The sequence below is a fragment of the Caretta caretta genome, chromosome 3 (assembly GCF_965140235.1).
Source record: "Caretta caretta isolate rCarCar2 chromosome 3, rCarCar1.hap1, whole genome shotgun sequence".
Taxonomy (NCBI): Eukaryota; Metazoa; Chordata; order Testudines; family Cheloniidae; genus Caretta; species Caretta caretta.
In genome coordinates this window covers 116,504,003-116,522,131 of record NC_134208.1, presented here as the reverse complement: position 1 = coordinate 116,522,131, position 18,129 = coordinate 116,504,003, and the positions used below count along the sequence as shown (strand labels likewise).

Below are 18,129 nucleotides of genomic sequence, written 5' to 3'. Positions count from 1 at the left end.
CCATTCCATCCCAGTGTAAGTTTATGAGAAATAATGCTTCAACTAAATGCCAGTTATCAGACTGAAAATTATTTTAAATAAATAAACATTTGAGTGAATTACCATAAAATAAAGAAAGTTCTTCAACATGAAGTTACATGAAATAAAGATAAGATTGTGTTTCTAATAAGCAAAAGCAAGGCGATGCACGACGAAGTGTGAAACTAGCCATGTATTCCTCAACATCAAGACATAAATAGCTGCCACCTCAGTTGCTTTCATAATGTTTATAGTCCTGTCTACATTTGAAGAACTTGTGTTGTGTATTGTGGTGTATTTGGTGCTTTGTGTCACATTCCTAATAGTGCTTATAGTGTAGTAGACAGTATTAAGCAATGTCACAATCTGAGTGGCTCAGTGGAAAAATTGTGTGATACACACTTTCTCATCTCTAGATCACCAGAACAGATGACTATAATTATCATTGCATGACTGTTCACTAACCTATGTAAAAAGCCTAATAAGTTTGACATGGCCTTGTAGTCAGTGGCAGAACTCCCACCGCTTTCAGTAGAGCAAGGATTTCACCCTAGGCGATTTCACTGTAATTCCTAATTCCACAGAAATTACTACTACAGTTATCACTAAATGGTTCCGCTGTTGGCAGACAAAGTTATACACTTCCTCTTAGGTGCACTGTAGGTGCGAACTTGCACGGCCTAATTTTATTTCTGTTCTGCTGAGAGAGGGTTACAGCTCCAGTGCTGTCAATCTAGTACCTTTCATTAGCATTGTATTCTCATGCAAAAAAAGTTATTTTATAATCTGAATTATTTCAAAACATCACACATAGACTTTATAACTGCTGATTTACTATCATGCATTCTAGCTATACGATATAACTTTGCTGTTCTAGATACAAACCTTGCAAAATTCTATTCATCCACAGTTGAGTAATTATTTTTGAATAGCAAGTAAAATATAATTAGTATTTTTGTTATCATCGTGATAACAGTGGTTAGTAGATCTAGTGCCTGGAATGGTACAGTTTCATGACAATTTTGGAATTCTTCCATTCACACATACCTTTACATAAACATTTATGAGGATGATAGAGCATTTCCTAACATTAGTAAAAGAGGGCTTCTCTCTCCCCATTACCAGCCAGTTCTGATAACTATATTTCACTACTTGTGAGCAAAGCTTCATGAACATGCTACATGGTCTGAAGTGAACATACTTCCCTGGTGAAGAAAGCGTATTTTTCCATGTGCACATATGTTTAATGAGTAAATACGGGTAGGTGCTGCAAGTTTCAAACTTGTGTGAAGGTCTCATGCTTATCTCTAATTGCCAATGAAAATAAGCATAGAAACATATAAAATAGGATAAACTATGATCAGCTAGTGCCTACCTGAAAAGCAGTTGATGAAATCAAAAGCCAGTGCTAGATTATCCCAGACCTCTGCTCAATGACCCAGAGCAAGTTGAACAGTATCAAAGGCCACTATCAATCTACCCTGGAGGAGAATGTTGTCTTGAACTCCAATCTGGCTCTCCATTTAACCCTGTGTTTGAGAGGCAGAATCACCCTTATGCTCAAATAAATTTCTTAGTCTCTAAGGTGCCACAAGTACTCCTTTTCTTTTTGTGGATACAGACTAACACGGCTGCTACTCTGAAACCACCCTAATTAAGTTTCTAATCTGATTTATACTTGGAGATCATAAAATTGAGATGAAAATACCTATTTTCCAATGTATAAAATGCTCCTATTTACACTCTGAAGCAGGTATTCTCAAACTGGGGTGACGGGACCTCTCAGGGGGTCATGAGGCTATTACATGGGGGGTCGTGAGCTGTCAGCCTTCATCCTAAACCCCACTTTGCCTCCAGCATTTATAATGGTGTTAAATATACAAAACAGTGTTTTTAATTTATAAGGGGGGAGGGTCGAACTCAGAGGCTTGCTATGTGAAAGGGGTCACCAGTACAAAAGTTTGAGAACCACTGCTCTAAAGCACATGCTTGCAAACTGTTACATCACATTCATATTAGATTATTGTCTATCTCCTGACCAATACAAGTTTGTTTTTCATTGTACATTTACCAAGTTTATTTGTCAAGCTTAATTTTAAATATGACTAAGTTATGTTTATTTTTCCTTTTTGAATCCCAACCAGAATTATTCAACCAATTCTAGGGGGCAGAAGATTCTAAATATCATCCTTTCTGCTTATACTAATGTACATTTCATTTAGCCTGCACTAGTTGGTTTTCATAGATAATGCTTTTTTAAATAGCTTTCCAACATTAAATCCAAGAAGGAAAGGGAGCTTAGATAATATAATAAGGATTTTTGTAACCAGATGTGTAGGGTGATCTCTGAGTTGTCCAGTACATTGATTTATAAGAAAATTACTGTGACTACTATTAGCACTAATAGAAGGAAAATAGAAAGTGATTATTTTGATCAATTGAAAATCTGTTGTGGCTGCTAATTTATTATTACTTTACATTTTAGGTTATTAGTAAAGAAATAGACGGTAAAATAAATGGAATCCCAAGTCTAGAAGAGGAAGCTCTGTCTTTTTCTCAGTTTGTTACTTCTGGAGAATCTGCGCATCTTAGAGCCAAGTTAACACAGATCAGAAGGTACTGGGAAGAGCTGAGAGATCATGCACACTGTCTGGAAGGAATAATCACAGGGAATGCATCACAGCAGCAGAAGTATGAAGAAAGTCTCAAACAGGTAAACATTGCAAACTCTCAATAGACTATTCAGAGACAATTTATAGAATGTCTATAGTTTCCCAGTAGAACCCTAAAATTACACATACAGTACCATATTATCAAAAAGAAAAGGAGTACTTGTGGCACCTTCGGGACTAACCAATTTATTTGAGCTTTTGTGAGCTACAGCTCACTTCATCCGATGAAGTGAGCTGTAGCTCACGAAAGCTTATGCTCAAATAAATTGGTTAGTCTCTAAGGTGCCACAAGTACTCCTTTTCTTTTTGCGAATACAGACTAACACAGCTGTTACTCCAGTACTATATTATATTATACAAGAGATTTCATTAAGGTCTATTTTTAGTTAGCTAAGCAGTTTCGAATCCTCCACTGGTAAATTTTGTTTAAAATTATTTAAAAAGTAATGAAATAGACAAATCATAACGCAGAACCATACAGTGTTATACATCTTTAAAATAACAGAAGACAATTCTTCTGGATGCTGCAACAGTAAATCAGGTCCAGAGACTTGACATATGAAATTGTCCATCTTCATTACCAGGTTGGAATAAATACTGTTTGCATAAAGAGCCAGTCCTGCAAGTTGCTTAAGCATCTCCTGAGAGCAGCTGAGTGCCCTAAACTCCTATTAACTTCAGGAAGCACAGAGCACCTCACAGGGTCAGGCCCTCAAACTGCAGTTGGCTCTGGATACTTAATTTATTAGCAAACATATAATTTTAAAATGTGTCATTTAATTTGTTTTCTGCAGTTTTTTAAAACCTCTGTTTTGTATATATTTCATAGGTGCAGCAGGCTGTGTCTAGATTTGAAGCTAAACTGGCTGAGCCTGTTACTTCATGTTTTTCATCAGCAGATACTTACAAAGCTCTTCAAGATCACACGGTAAAAACATGCTCCATAATTGCTGCTTGTATATTTATTTACTAATTGAGGGAACCTGTATTATATTGACTTTCTTACAGAAAACAGAAATAACTTACAGTTGAGGGGCTGATTTACCTCCATGGGCTGTGAGGCAACTGGACCTGGGGAGGAGCATGCAACTTTACTGCTACTAACCCGCATCCTGCCATGCCTTCTGAGGGGTTCTGTCTAAAGGCATCGCCTTTAAATTTGGGCCAGTGTTCCACAGGAGACTCTTGGGAAATACATGAAATCTACACATGTCTCCAGACAGCTCAGTCCCACAACCAAGTGGGATTTGTCACTACATCTCCTATCCCTTCAGGCAGACTTTCCTGCTCTTGGGGGGGTGGGGGAGAGGAGGCGAAAAAGGTGTAAAACAAGCCTTGAGAACTTTTAAATTCCTCTTCATTTTTAAAACATTGTCATAAATAAAAGATAAGAAATGCACATAGCTGTGAATGTTCCTGTGGAGAAATTTCAAGAAATTTTGTCTTTTGTCTTTGTGGTTTATAGCAGTGGTCTCCAACCTCTTTACGCACAAGATCACTTTTTGAATTTAAGTGCAACTCAGGATCTACTCTGCCCCTTCCCTGAGGCCCAGCCCCACTCACTCCATCCCGCTCCCACCGTCGCTCGCTCTTCCCCACCCACACTCACTTTCACCGGACTGGGGCAGGGGTTTGGGGTGCAGGAGGGGATGAGGGGTGCAAGCTGTGGGAGGGAGTTTGGGTGCAGGAGGGGGCTCCAGGCTGTGGCAGAGTGTTGGGGTGAAGGAGGGGGTATGGGGTGCTGGCTCCGGGAGGGGACTCAGGGCTGGGGAGGTGGCTCCCAGGCAGCGGGCAGTACATCCCTGCCTGCCCCGGCCCCACACCGCTCCCGGAAGCGGTCAGCACACCCCTGCTGCCCTTTGGGGGGGGGGAAACATGGCTCTGCGTGCTGCCCCTCTCCGCAGGCACTGCCCCCGCAGTTTCCATTGGCCACAGTTTCTGGCCAATGGGAGCTGTGGGGGGTGGTGCTTGCAGGCAGGAGCAGCACACGGAGACCGCCTGCCTCTCCTCCCCCTCCCCCCGGGGCCTCAGGGGCATGCTGGCCACTTCTGGGAGTGGCGTGGGGCCAGGGCAGGCAGGGAGACTGCCTTAGCCCCACTGCACCACTGGATTTTTAGTGGCTGGAGATCACGATCGACTGGCAGAGACTCCAGGATCAGCCAGTCGATTGTGATCGACCGGTTGGTTACCTCTGGTTTATAGAAATCTATGATTAGAAATGGATTTTCTTTTGTCTGTTTTCCCTTTATCGCTCTGACTATTCACACTAGACATGGGCTCAAGCTACAAAATTCAGATCTAGAACCAGATTTCTAGCTTCTAGAACTCTGGGGGAGTTTCCTTTTTGGGTTTGGGTTTCGTCCATTGTAGAGATACAGATAATTTGCAAAATTTGGATCTGGATTCAGATTTCAAAAAACCAGAGTTCAAGGGAGTTTCCTCCAGGGTTTTGGTTCACCTCTCTCTCTATATTACATACACATTCATCATTACTTCTCTCTTATTTCCTCTAAGAAAATAAATACAAATCTTTGGTCAGAATGCCCTTGCAGATATGTGTACATAATTCTTATTGAAGTAAATGACAGCTGCTTGCAAAGGCCATCTGGAAGGACGATCTAGCCCTTAAACTGCAAAAAGTTGTAGATAATAGCAACAACAGAGGCCTGTTTAATGAGGAAAAAAATATCGTTGCATGTAGGATGTGTAGCCATACGCTAGGTTTCTACTATTGTTTTTACCATTATTGTTTGTTAAGCAATCATAATGGGCTTGGCGCTTAAGCATTTCTAATGAATACTGTATCATGATAATTTAACCTTTTGAGAACAAATTCTGCATCCTTATTTACTTTAAAATATTAGCATTCCTTTCTGTGCTGTTCTTGTTTCTTTATGAGTTACCCACTGTAGACTGATTCTTCTATGATGTACTATAATTGCATCCTTTCCCACACCTTGTTATTCATTTGGTAGAAGTGCTTTGCTATTGCAATTCTAGGATTATGTGGTGGTGGTTGGGAGGAGGGGTCAGTCTTCCCTTTTTAAAATCATTATAATTATTTCTGGTTTGTTTCCATGTAGACATTTTAGCCCCAGTTCTCCTCAGATGGCACTTACAAGACTGCCCTAAGACTGGCATAGCTGGTTAGTGCAGGATTCCCTTTGCCTAAGTTAGTGTATATCCACTGTAACTGTTCTCATGCCTTCCCCCACTCCAGCACATAGGGCATGGCTGAATGTCCCTACTCTATAGCTATCCTCAGCTGCTGGAATGACCCTGTAGGGCTATGAGCTGCCAAAGTAAATTAGAATAGCCCTTAGGCAGCTGCTAGGGAATCTGGACCTTTGGCCCCCAACCAAGCCTTGTGCCAAGCACAGCCTGTCCAGTCCATTTCATAGTTGTCTGGGTTTTTCCCTAAAATTGTTTACAAGGATTCTTTCCCCAAGCACTATATACCCTTTGTGTCTGATGTGCTTATTTTGTTTGTTTCTAATAAAATACAAATTCTCTGACCTAATGAGAAAAGAAGCATTGTGCAGTGGACCTTTGTTGGGGGACAGAGGTGTTGGAATCCTTTCTCTAAGGGTGACTTTAATTTTCCTGATATCTGCTGGGAGAGCAATACAGCGGTGCATAGACAATCCAGGAAGTTTTTGGAAAGCGTAGGGGACAGTTTCCTGGCGCAAGTGCTAGAGGAGCCAACTAGGGGGGGCGCTTTTCTTGACCTGCTGCTCACAAACCGGGTAGAATTAGTGGGGGAAGCAAAAGTGGATGGGAATCTGGGAGGCAGTGACCATGAGTTGGTTGAGTTCAGGATCCTGACGTAGGGAAGAAAGGTAAGCAGCAGGATATGGACCCTGGACTTCAGGAAAGCAGACTTTGACTCCCTCAGGGAACGGATGGCCAGGATCCCCTGGGGACTAACTCGAAGGGGAAAGGAGTCCAGGAGAGCTGGCTGTATTTCAAGGAATCCCTGTTGAGGTTACAGGGACAAACCATCCCGATGAGTCGAAAGAATAGTAAATATGGCAGGCGACCAGCTTGGCTTAATGGTGAAATCCTAGCGGATCTTAAACATAAAAAAGAAGCTTACAAGAAGTGGAAGGTTGGACATATGACCAGGGAAGAGTATAAAAATATTGCTCGGGCATGTAGGAATGATATCAGGAGGGCCAAATCGCACCTGGAGCTGCAGCTAGCAAGAGATGTCAAGAGTAACAAGAAGGGTTTCTTCAGGTATGTTGGCAACAAGAAGAAAGCCAAGGAAAGTGTGGGCCCCTTACTGAATGAGGGAGGCAACCTAGTGACAGAGGATGTGGAAAAAGCTAATGTACTCAATGCTTTTTTGCCTCTGTTTTCACTAACAAGGTCAGCTCCCAGACTGCTGCGCTGGGCATCACAAAATGGGGAAGAGATGGCCAGCCCTCTGTGGAGATAGAGGTGGTTAGGGACTATTTAGAAAAGCTGGACGTACACAAGTCCATGGGGCCGGACGAGTTGCATCCGAGAGTGCTAAAGGAATTGGCGGCTGTGATTGCAGAGCCATTGGCCATTATCTTTGAAAACTCGTGGCGAACGGGAGAAGTCCCGGATGACTGGAAAAAGGCTAATGTAGTGCCAATCTTTAAAAAAGGGAAGAAGGAGGATCCAGGGAACTACAGGCCAGTCAGCCTCACCTCAGTCCCTGGAAAAATCATGGAGCAGGTCCTCAAAGAATCAATCCTGAAGCACTTGCATGAGAGGAAAGTGATCAGGAACAGCCAGCATGGATTCACCAAGGGAAGGTCATGCCTGACTAATCTAATTGCCTTTTATGATGAGATTACTGGTTCTGTGTATGAAGGGAAAGCAGTAGATGTATTGTTTCTTGACTTTAGCAAAGCTTTTGACACGGTCTCCCACAGTATTCTTGTCAGCAAGTTAAGGAAGTATGGGCTGGATGAATGCACTATAAGGTGGGTAGAAAGCTGGCTAGATTGTCGGGCTCAACGGGTAGTGATCAATGGCTCCATGTCTAGTTGGCAGCCGGTATCAAGTGGAGTGCCCCAAGGGTCGGTCCTGGGGCCGGTTTTGTTCAATATCTTCATAAATGATCTGGAGGATGGTGTGGATTGCACTCTCAGCAAATTTGCGGATGATACTAAATTGGGAGGAGTGGTAGATACGCTGGAGGACAGGGATAGGATACAGAGGGACCTAGACAAATTGGAGGATTGGGCCAAAAGAAATCTGATGAGGTTCAATAAGGATAAGTGCAGGGTCCTGCACTTAGGATGGAAGAATCCAATGCACCGCTACAGACTAGGGACCGAATGACTAGGCAGCAGTTCTGCGGAAAAGGACCTAGGGGTGACAGTGGATGAGAAGCTGGATATGAGTCAGCAGTGTGCCCTTGTTGCCAAGAAGGCCAATGGCATTTTGGGATGTATAAGTAGGGGCATAGCGAGCAGATCGAGGGACGTGATCGTTCTCCTCTATTCGACATTGGAGAGGCCTCATCTGGAGTACTGTGTCCAGTTTTGGGCCCCACACTTCAAGAAGGATGTGGATAAATTGGAGAGAGTCCAGCGAAGGGCAACAAAAATGATTAGGGGTCTAGAACACATGAGTTATGAGGAGAGGCTGAGGGAGCTGGGATTGTTTAGCCTGCAGAAGAGAAGAATGAGGGGGGATTTGATAGCTGCTTTCAACTACCTGAAAGGGGGTTCCAAAGAGGATGGCTCTAGACTGTTCTCAATGGTAGCAGATGACAGAACGAGGAGTAATGGTCTCAAGTTGCAGTGGGGGAGGTTTAGATTGGATATTAGGAAAAACTTTTTCACTAAGAGGGTGGTGAAACACTGGAATGCGTTACCTAGGGAGGTGGTAGAATCTCCTTCCTTAGAGGTTTTTAAGGTCAGGCTTGACAAAGCCCTGGCTGGGATGATTTAACTGGGAATTGGTCCTGCTTCGAGCAGGGGGTTGGACTAGATGACCTTCTGGGGTCCATTCCAACCCTGATATTCTATGATTCTATGATTCTAAGGTCATGGAGCACCTATGCAGTAACTCCATGATCCGTGGGCTGTAGCAGTGCTGCAGATACTGTGCTTCTTTCAGCAGGATTTGTGCCACTGGATCTTGGTAGTTATTGATGTCCTGGCCCACTCCTGCCACTTCCCTGGCCTGCCTCCCAAAGAGTAGCATGGATCAAATCCAAGCACTTCTGAAGTAATGCTCCGTGCCATTCAGGGATTGAGGAGTCCTCTCTGTGCATTACTTTTCCCTTCATGTATAGAGAAACCTTACCAATTCTGTGGCCTCCTTTGAGCTCCTGTAGAGGAATAGGAGTTGGCTCATGAGTGTTATTGTTTGTTTATTCTGTTTGTGGCTTTTATTCCCTTATCACCATCAACAGGATCTCTGCCAGGCTCTGGGAAAATTGAACAACACTGTGACCTCCCTCTTAGCCTCTGCCCATAAGGTCACCAACACAGAAAAAGCTATTCAAGAGGTTACAGTGTTACAGGAGAGATATGAAAAGCTGCTAGGAAGAGCTAAAGAAAAACAAACCTTACTAGAGACTGTGTTAGCACAGTGGCAGAGGTGAGTAACCCGCTCTCCTTTAGTTTGACAAATACAGAGACTTTTCTGCAGATAGTCCAAGAAAACATGGGGCACTTGAGTCGGTAATGTTCTATGCTGGGGGTCTCAAACACATGGCCTGTGGGGTTATTTCCTGCGGCCCACCAAGCTCAGCCCCCCCCCCCCGCGCCTAAAGTTATTTCCTGCGGGCCACCAAGCTCCCCTCCCCGCTGCTCTCCCTCCCCCCAGGGCTCCGTGTCTATGCTCCTCTGCCTACCTCCAGGCACTTCTCACCAACAAACAACTGTTTGGCTGCGCTTAGCGTTTTCCAGGAAGGAGGGGAGAGGAGCAGGGAGCTGCGCGCTCAGGGGAGGAGGTGGAGAAGAGGCAGGGCTGGGGCCGGGATTTGGGGAAGCGGTTGGAATGGGGGCAGGGAAGGGGTGGGAAGAGGCGGGGCAGGGAGGGGGCGGAGTTGGGGTGGGGACTTTGGGGAAGGGTTTGGAATGGGGGCAGGGAAGGGGTGGGAAGAGGCGGGGCAGGGGCTGGGCATCATGGAAGGGGTGCAGTGGGGGTGGGGCCAGGTGCGGGGAGGGCTTTTGTACCTTTATATGGAAAGGTGTCAGTGATGTGGCCCTTGGGCCAATGTACTAGTCCTCATGTGGCCCTCCTGGTGATTCGAATTTGAGATCCCTGTTCTATGCCATGCTTTTGTTAGGCAGGAGAAGGAGCTATCTATCTTCCGGAACTGGTTGGAGAGGTGTGAAACTGCAGCCAGACCTCCAGAGCAGTATGTTTCTGCTGACAGAATCAAACTGGAAGGTGAATTACAGTCAGTACAGGTAAATTTTGGGATTGAAAGTTAGTCCAGAAGTGTACCTGCTTTTACGGATTGGCTTTTCTGTAGCTTTCTAGGATTGGATCTGCTCATTTGACCTCTGACAATCTGTCTAAAGGTGAATTGCAGAGATTCACTCAGCTGAAATCACTTACATTATTATTTATTGATTCATTTATTATCATAGTGCCTTGGAGCCCCATTCATGGACTAGGACCTCAGTGTGCTAGGTGCTGTACAAACATAGAAAAGATATTAGCATTTATCAAAGTGCAGGCAAAATTGGAGGGGGGGTTTGAAGGAAGAATTTTATTTTGCAATTAGTATATGCTGTTTCCTGGGGAAGAGTGCTACAGGATACCCTACCATCCATCAGGGACTGAGGGGCTTCAGAGTGAGTGCCACAGGATCTTCAGACTGCAGGGCTGTATTTTCTTTAGGTCACACACTTGTGTATTTTTTTCATGTATGAGAAGAGTTTTCCGAGAGCAAAGCAGGCAGGGATTTTGGATTCAGAATGGAAATGGTGATTTTGCAGCACTTCCACTGGGTTTTTGAATGTAAAATTTCACACAGCTCTGAGGCACTTTTCCCCTGTGAACAAGTGCTCTGTGTTGTAGTGGACTAATGGGAAACATTTGGGCAAAAGCAGCTCTTTTTTACAAATCCAGTGAATCATTTCAGCACTGAAGAGAATGGAGAGGTTTTTCTTTGTTCAGGCCAAAGTGTGATTTTTTTCACACAGCTCTAGCACTGGTGACAAGGACCAAATTCTGGGCTAGATTTTGTAGCCATTACTGTTGTGTGAGCACTTAATCTCACAAACAGCTTCATTGTCTACTTGTTTGAATAAGTGCTCACGAACATGAGAAAGATTCAAAGCCTTGCCCTTCAAGAGGTACTGAGCACTTGCTGAGTGCCTAGACGTCCTAAAAACCCTGAACATCTGTAAGATTTGGTCATACCTGAGTCTTGACTCAGAGTAGTGTGTTGGCGCTCCCCAGCTGACTGCAGACTGACATGTTTACTTGCATATTATGATACTGTATTTACCCTAAAAAGTGCAATCTACTGTTCCCCAGCATTTGCAAGCTGATATTACATCCCGTGCTTCACTGTATACCAGCCTATTACAATTAAATGAGTCACTGTTCACAACAGCTTCCAAAGAAAGTGTGAAAGCAATGAAACAAGAGTTCAAAGAGCTGGATGGGAGATGGAAAGCTTTACCACAGACTGTTAGCAAGAGGTATGTGTTTCAGGGTGTGTATAACATGGTTTACATGCTCAAAAATAGTAATCAACAATGCAGATGAAGAATACCCTGCCTCAGTCACAGCTTTACAGTGTAACGCTGGAAATGTTAGGTTTTATGGGCCATATGCTCGCAGAAGTGGAGAGTATGGGAATCCAACAGATCCAGCATGCTGCCTCTGTGACATCATTCTTCCCCTACTCCAGTGGAAGTGCTGAGGATCTGTGTGCTAGGAGGAGGGTGGGGCAGGTGATGGAGGCAGTATTGTCCCCACACAAATACCATGGAACTTCCTCTTATAAGTTAACGTTGGCATTAACTTACCCCGCTTTCCTGCTCAGTACGAAGGAACTTCCTTTTGTGGGGAGGCCCAGGTCTAGCAGCTGGTGAGAGAGCTTGACCTCTGCAAAAGTCATGTGATAGCAGCTGTGAGTTAGAATCCACTGAGATATTCTTGTCTCCGTGGATTCACATGGATCTCAAGTATCCCCTGATTTTGGGGCCTAAACATTTTACTTCTTCAGAGAGAACGTCAACTCTCTCAAGGGAAATATGTATGCAATTCTGAAAGGGAAATCTCGCAGCATTTCTTGTCCCCGTTCAGTCTTCTCCTGCATAGGAAATGATATAGCAGGGTTTTTTCAGTTTAGTATGCAATGGCTTAATCTTGAGTACTCCTCAGCACCTTTCAGGATGGAGCCTAAAGTGTACTTGCTTGAAGTTACTTTAAACAGAATTGTTATGTCTGAAAATTCAAGTTTAAGATCATTGGCCCATTCCTGTAACCTTTGCTCCCATGAGTTTCATTCTCTCTCTCTCTCCTCTCACCTAGAATGTATTTTAATACTGTCTAGTCAGCTGTGGTTTTGATTAATCACAGTGACTCACTCACACTGAAGTTAACTTTTCATTTTTATACCTGATATCCTGTAGGATCAGTTTCCTTCAGTCTCTTGTTGCTGAACATGGGGAGTTTGATGAACTGCTGCTCAGTTTTTCAGACTGGATTAACCAGTTTCTTGGTGAATTGCAAGCCACTTCTGAGATAAACACAGCTGATCAGCACACAGCTGTATGCCGCAATCAGGTAAGCTATCCAGTTGAAATATTCAAAAATATAAAGAAAAGTATCCCATGCACAGTGCGTTCCAAAGACCATGCAGCTAAAACTATGATGAAGCTGCTTAACCTGTTGGAAATCTGATTGTCCATATTACACAGTTCACTTTTTTGATTGGGTTAATGCAAATCAGCAATGCAGTATTGTTCCTACTGGGTTCTATTTAGTAATAATTGTACGGATGAGCTTGCATATTTCTTTTGTCAAGACTTCTCTCTGAACCCTTGTATGGAAAATCAGTTTGTTTCCTGTCTTTCTAAAAGGACCACTCTATGGAAGTGGAAAGCAAGAAACAGGAACTTCAAAGTCTGAGGGAACACGTAGAAAAGCTGTGTTCTTTTAGTAGCCCAGAGGACCACCACATGCTACAGGGGAAGGCTGATGACTGCTTCCAGCTCTTCCAGGAGGCCAGTCATATAACCAGACGAAGACAAGAGGCTCTGAATCAGCTTGGGGTGTTCTTAGAATTACATGCTGCTGCATCAAGTGTGCTTCATCACCTGAGGCAGACAGTAGAGACTACTAGAAACATGGATAAGGCAAAATCAGAACTGCTGGAGAAGGAACTGAGGGATGTTGTTCAAGATATTAACAAATTACCACCTGCTGCAATCAGTTTGGATGGAGCCCTTACAAAAGCCCAGTATCATCTAAGACATGGAAGTTCTGAGCAGAGGACATCCTGTAGGGCTGTGGCTGATAATCTGTGTTTAGAACTGGAGTCAGTCCAAAATCTGTTGGGAACCAAGCAGAGTGAAGCAGAAGCCCTTGGAGCCTTACAGAAGTCTTTCATGGAACATAAAGAACAGACGTTAAAGAGCATTGAAGATATTGAGGAAAGAGCTGACAAAGAAGGATTGAAGGAGCCAACACTTCAGGCACTTCAACAAAGGTAAAAACACGAATCTTAGGAAGTGCTTGATCTTTGGTGCCTTTTTTTTTTTTTGCTTGTATTCCATAGTATTAGATGTTTTGATGACTTAGACTACTCCATAATCATTTTATTCCTTGGGTTAAATTCACTCCTGGGAGATCTAGGTCTCCAATGGTAGAAAGTCTGCAGAGGAAAAGGTTGCAGTGGCGCAAGTTACAGACAATCTGTGGAGCCAGCCAGCACAGTTCCAAAAGTGAGCAGTCTGGCAGAAGAGAGGGCATATCCAGAACACTCGGCAGATGCTCTGTTTCAGCACATCTCTCAGAGCTCTTTCTCTGGAAAAGCACATGGTGAAATCCCTGCCAATAAAAATTGCTTTATCCTGAGAGAATCCATACTGTAAAGTGGCGTACAAAAACTGATAGCCCTTTCTTGGGGCACAGCTGCTTCCATTAGCACAGACATTGCAGATTGTATAGTCACACATTAGCAGGGCATGAATGGAACCCATTAACTGTAATAAACTTTCAGATTATAAAGGGGACTTACTTAAAAGGGATTCTAAAATTCTAGAAGAATATTTCCAAGTTCACTTTGTGTGGGAAGTAAGGAGAGGGGGCGTATGCATGTGCGGTTATAGAAACACAGAGGCCTAGATTCTGATCTTAGTTTCACCAGCATCAATCCAGTGTAACTTCGTCTTCAGCAGAGTTGTCCCAGATTCACACTGTTACATCTAAAGCCAAAAATTGACCATCAGATGTATTTTATATGCAATCTCGCCCTTTCTCGCTCTCATTTCATTTTCAGTGAAGCTAAGAAGTAAATGTGTAACCACTCTTCTAATTTGCAGATTAAAGATATTTAACCAACTAGAGGATGAACTGAATTCTCACCAGCATGAACTGCAGTGGTTGATGGACAAAGCAAAACAAATGGCCCAGAAGGATATAACATTAGCGCCTGAAATTGACAAAGAGATAAATCGTTTGGAAGCTACCTGGGAGGATACCAAGAAACTAATCCATGAAAAGTAAGTAGATTTTGAATATACTTAAAATGAGGGAGAAGAAGTATCTTTCTTTTGGTAGAGGACGAGAGCTCAGGTATTTGAATATTATTTCTTTTGCCACATCATCTCCAGTATACAATAATACCACCTAGCAATCATATATGATTTGATATCTTAGGAGTACTGTACAAACATGATTTAATTAATAAATCCATATTAATTATGTGCTCTTTTTTGCTTTTCTGAACTTACCCTATGGCTGGAAAGTTAGGAAATCTCCATTAAGACTACATGATTACTATGTAATTAGAATTTATATAATGCACTATTTCCCTGTATGCTACCTCTTCAACATGCCAATCTTCCACTGGCTTGAAACTACTCCTGAGCTTAAGTCTCCTCTATGTCTGCATGTAGCACTGCCCTCTAGGCAGTCAGCCCAGCTCAAGAATATGTTTTGAGTAAAATCATAACTCAAGCCATTTGTTAGATAGACCCCAGCATGCCCTGCTGAGTATTATCTGTCGATATAAGTATATTCTCTCAATATATATTCCAGTAACTTTTTCCCAGTCTTAACTGCATTTGCATTTGTTTGAAAAGAAAACTAACATACTTTTAAGGTTTTTTGCTTGTACATTTGGTTTTTGCTGAAATAAGTGGTAGGCTCTTTCAAATATGACTCTTTATTATACTGTAAAATTCCTCCCTCTCCTTAGTACTGACACCCTTCAAATATTTGTATACACACTGGCACTTTGCCAAGCTATGTGCATTTCACTTTTATAGATTTCATCCTTTGTCAGTCCCTTTATCACAGTCACCAAAGGTGTTATGTTCATTTGAATTCACTCTAGTTTCCCAATATCCATCTGGTAACAAGGTGTGCAGATCTGAACAAAGGAGAGGAGAAGGACTGAATTTACTAGGCTCTTATACCTATTCCGTCAAGGTCACTACCTGCCCCTCATCTTTATTTTATGTGCTGCAAAGGCATGGATAAGGTGGTGAAAGCTCACTTTGAATGGAGGCACAGAGGTGAATAGTGAGACCTAAACACACAAAGCATTGTACTAAACCTGGGGAGTGGGAGGAAGTTAGGATGGCTGCTCGACATGGGGAGTGGGAAAAGTCAGGGACAGTGGGGGAGGTTGGGGAGTTAGGAATAGGAAGAGGAGTCAGGGTGCGTGCTCTGTATGGGATCCTTTGGGAGGGGGCAACCAGCTCCAGTTTGGGAGGGGGGTTCTGGAGATTTGCGTCTCTCTTGCTGGGGTAGCTGCTCCCAACCTGAACATTCCAGTTCCTGCCTGCTCCCACTGCGACAGCTGCTCTGGGTCCTGCTCTCACCTCCACTCCCAGCAACCACGGAGCCCCACTCAGCCTGAGGGCATAAAATAACTCACTTAAGAATAACACACGGAGGTGGAAATATAGATCCACATCCACAGTATTTCCATTGTGGGGGCACTAGCCCCAATGCCCCCCAGTTCCTCCGCTCCGGAATATTTTCCATGGGATGTCTCAGAGGTCAGACATCACCGCTCGGAACTGAAGATAGCATACGTATATAAAGCCATACCTACTTGCTTAATAAATAATAATAATAATAATAATAATAATAACATGTACATGTTCAAAGCAATGAAAAGACATTACCTAACTAATCCACATAATATCTCTTTGTGGAAGTGTATTTATCTCTATTTTACATATGGGGAAATTGAGTCAGAACAGCAAAATGACCTACCCAAGGACACACAAAACAGCAAGTCAGAGGTAGAGCTATGTCAGAGTTATGTAACTGGGTTATTTAGCTCCCTTTAACTCACCCAACTACAGCCCAGCTATGGCAGTGAGAAAGAATGATTTGGTGGCTAGAGCGCTAGACTGGGACTCAGGAGAGCTGGGTTGAATTCCCTGTTGTGTCAGACTTGCTATATGGGAAGTCATTTAGTCACTGAGTGCCTGAGCTCCCCATCTGTACAGTGGGGATAACAGCACCTACCTATCTCACAGGGGTGTTGTGAGGATGAATACAGTAAAGACTGTGAGTTGGTCAGATACAATTGTAATGGGAACCATATAAGTACCTGAAAGTCAGTTTCTTAGTGAGTCTTTTCTGACCGGAAGAAATGTAATTTTAACTCTCGGTTTTTAACTAATATGATTATTAGTTTTGCTGTAAGCCAACGGGGACCTCGCTGTGCACGATTATTTCTCTGGTATGCTCCTGAGAAGGAGATGAACTCAGAAGTGACCGTCTTTCACACTTGGCCACCTGTGGCTCTCAAATTCCTTTTGTCAATGGAACACTGTTTATAACAAAGTAAATTATATAAAGGAAATATGGGCTTCCTGTTCTGTCTGACTCCTCCTCGTGAAGAGCTTGAATTCATTGAAAACTTCTATTGAACCTGAAGTTCCCTGTCTAGGCAGGGAAATCCTAAATAAAATCATAAGATCTGGCTTCAGCAGCAAATTGTTCCCATTTCCAGGTGAATGTCTCAAGCCAGAGGCGTGTGAAACAATATTTTAAACTTAAGAAAGGAAATATTTTGACTGAAAAATCAGCAAGGCTGGACAGGTCTCCCTCTTCTTCAACCTTCATTTCTACTTTTTCCTTTTTAACCAAGAAGCTTGAAATCCTTCACTGAATTTAATTTAGTTGAGACAAGAGGTTGAAAACGCACAATCAGAAGCCAGCTACATGGCACTGTGGTTTTCAGACAGCATGGTCCAGTGAGTAAGACACTGAACTGGAAATCAAGAAATCTGGGTTTTACTATCAGCTCTGACCTGCTGTGTAGCCTTTGGAAAGTCGCTTTGTTCAGATACCCCGCCTGTTTAATGGCAGTGTGGGGCCCTTCCTTTGTGAAGTGCTTTGAGAACCAAGAGTGCTGTATAAGTGATAAGGATGATTATGTACATAACCACATAGATCCTGCTGCTTTAACATTCTAACCTGATTCCCCTGGGCCACTCCGGGGGAAGTTCTCCCTGACAAATGCCTCTGTCACATCTCCTGGATTCACAAATATCAGAATGAACACCATTCTTTCAACACAGCTATTTTCCATTATAGACAGGAGCAGTGCTGCATCCTGGTTGATCTGATGAAAGAATATCAGAGTTTGAAGTTGGCAGTAACTAAAGTCATAGAGAATGCTGACAACGTGACTATGACCAACTCCATTTTAAAGGACCAGGAGGACGTCAGAAGGGCTTTATCAAAGGTAATTCAGCTATTTTCATTTAAAAATAATTGAATGGATCTTCCGTTTCAACAAATATGATGAATCATTTCTCTTTGTGTTTGAAAAGAAGTTGGTCTGATCCTTGCTTACAGTTCCTTGCAGTATTGGGTGCCAAATCATTTCCCACTGAAATCAATGGTAAATCTCCCATTGGCTTTGATTCGGGAAGAATCTGGCCATTACTGTACACTCTGCACATTTTGCAGGAAAACCTTTCAATTTGCAGGCATCTGCTTTTCTATTGTTTTAAGTATATTGTACATTCCTTCAGTGATTTTAAATGTACATTTGTATACAAGGAGAAGCTGTGCATAGATACTGGGGATGGATTCTCTACTCAAAGGCACTGAGGAAGAAAATGCCTAACATGTTTCTAATGCTTTGCCATAGTAACCCCTTGGATCATTTTTGTTCACTTGAAAACAAAATGAAAGGACAAGACAATAACTGAACTTTGGTCTCTTCCACGACAATGCAGGGCATTGATGCTGCAACATCAGCAAATTAGCCTCTGCTTCTGAA

General features: G+C 43.0%; 1 protein-coding gene and 1 long non-coding RNA gene across 14 annotated transcripts in view; one reads left to right on the top strand and one right to left on the bottom strand.

The window, feature by feature from the left end:
* The window catches only part of SYNE1 (spectrin repeat containing nuclear envelope protein 1), a 499,708-nt gene that overhangs the window by 207,007 nt on the left and 274,572 nt on the right, over positions 1 to 18,129 (top strand). For all 13 annotated transcript variants that reach the window (XM_075126812.1, XM_075126813.1, XM_075126818.1 and 10 more), the window contains 9 exons: positions 2,504 to 2,731; positions 3,520 to 3,618; positions 9,091 to 9,278; positions 9,973 to 10,096; positions 11,175 to 11,341; positions 12,281 to 12,434; positions 12,731 to 13,359; positions 14,195 to 14,374; positions 17,436 to 17,586. In XM_075126812.1, the coding sequence (XP_074982913.1) occupies positions 2,504 to 2,731; positions 3,520 to 3,618; positions 9,091 to 9,278; positions 9,973 to 10,096; positions 11,175 to 11,341; positions 12,281 to 12,434; positions 12,731 to 13,359; positions 14,195 to 14,374; positions 17,436 to 17,586 (1,920 nt within the window). The remainder of the gene's footprint in view (positions 1 to 2,503; positions 2,732 to 3,519; positions 3,619 to 9,090; positions 9,279 to 9,972; positions 10,097 to 11,174; positions 11,342 to 12,280; positions 12,435 to 12,730; positions 13,360 to 14,194; positions 14,375 to 17,435; positions 17,587 to 18,129) is intronic.
* Positions 1 to 18,129, bottom strand: part of LOC125634047 (uncharacterized) — a 69,575-nt gene that overhangs the window by 22,214 nt on the left and 29,232 nt on the right. The gene's annotated exons all lie outside the window — the stretch shown is intronic.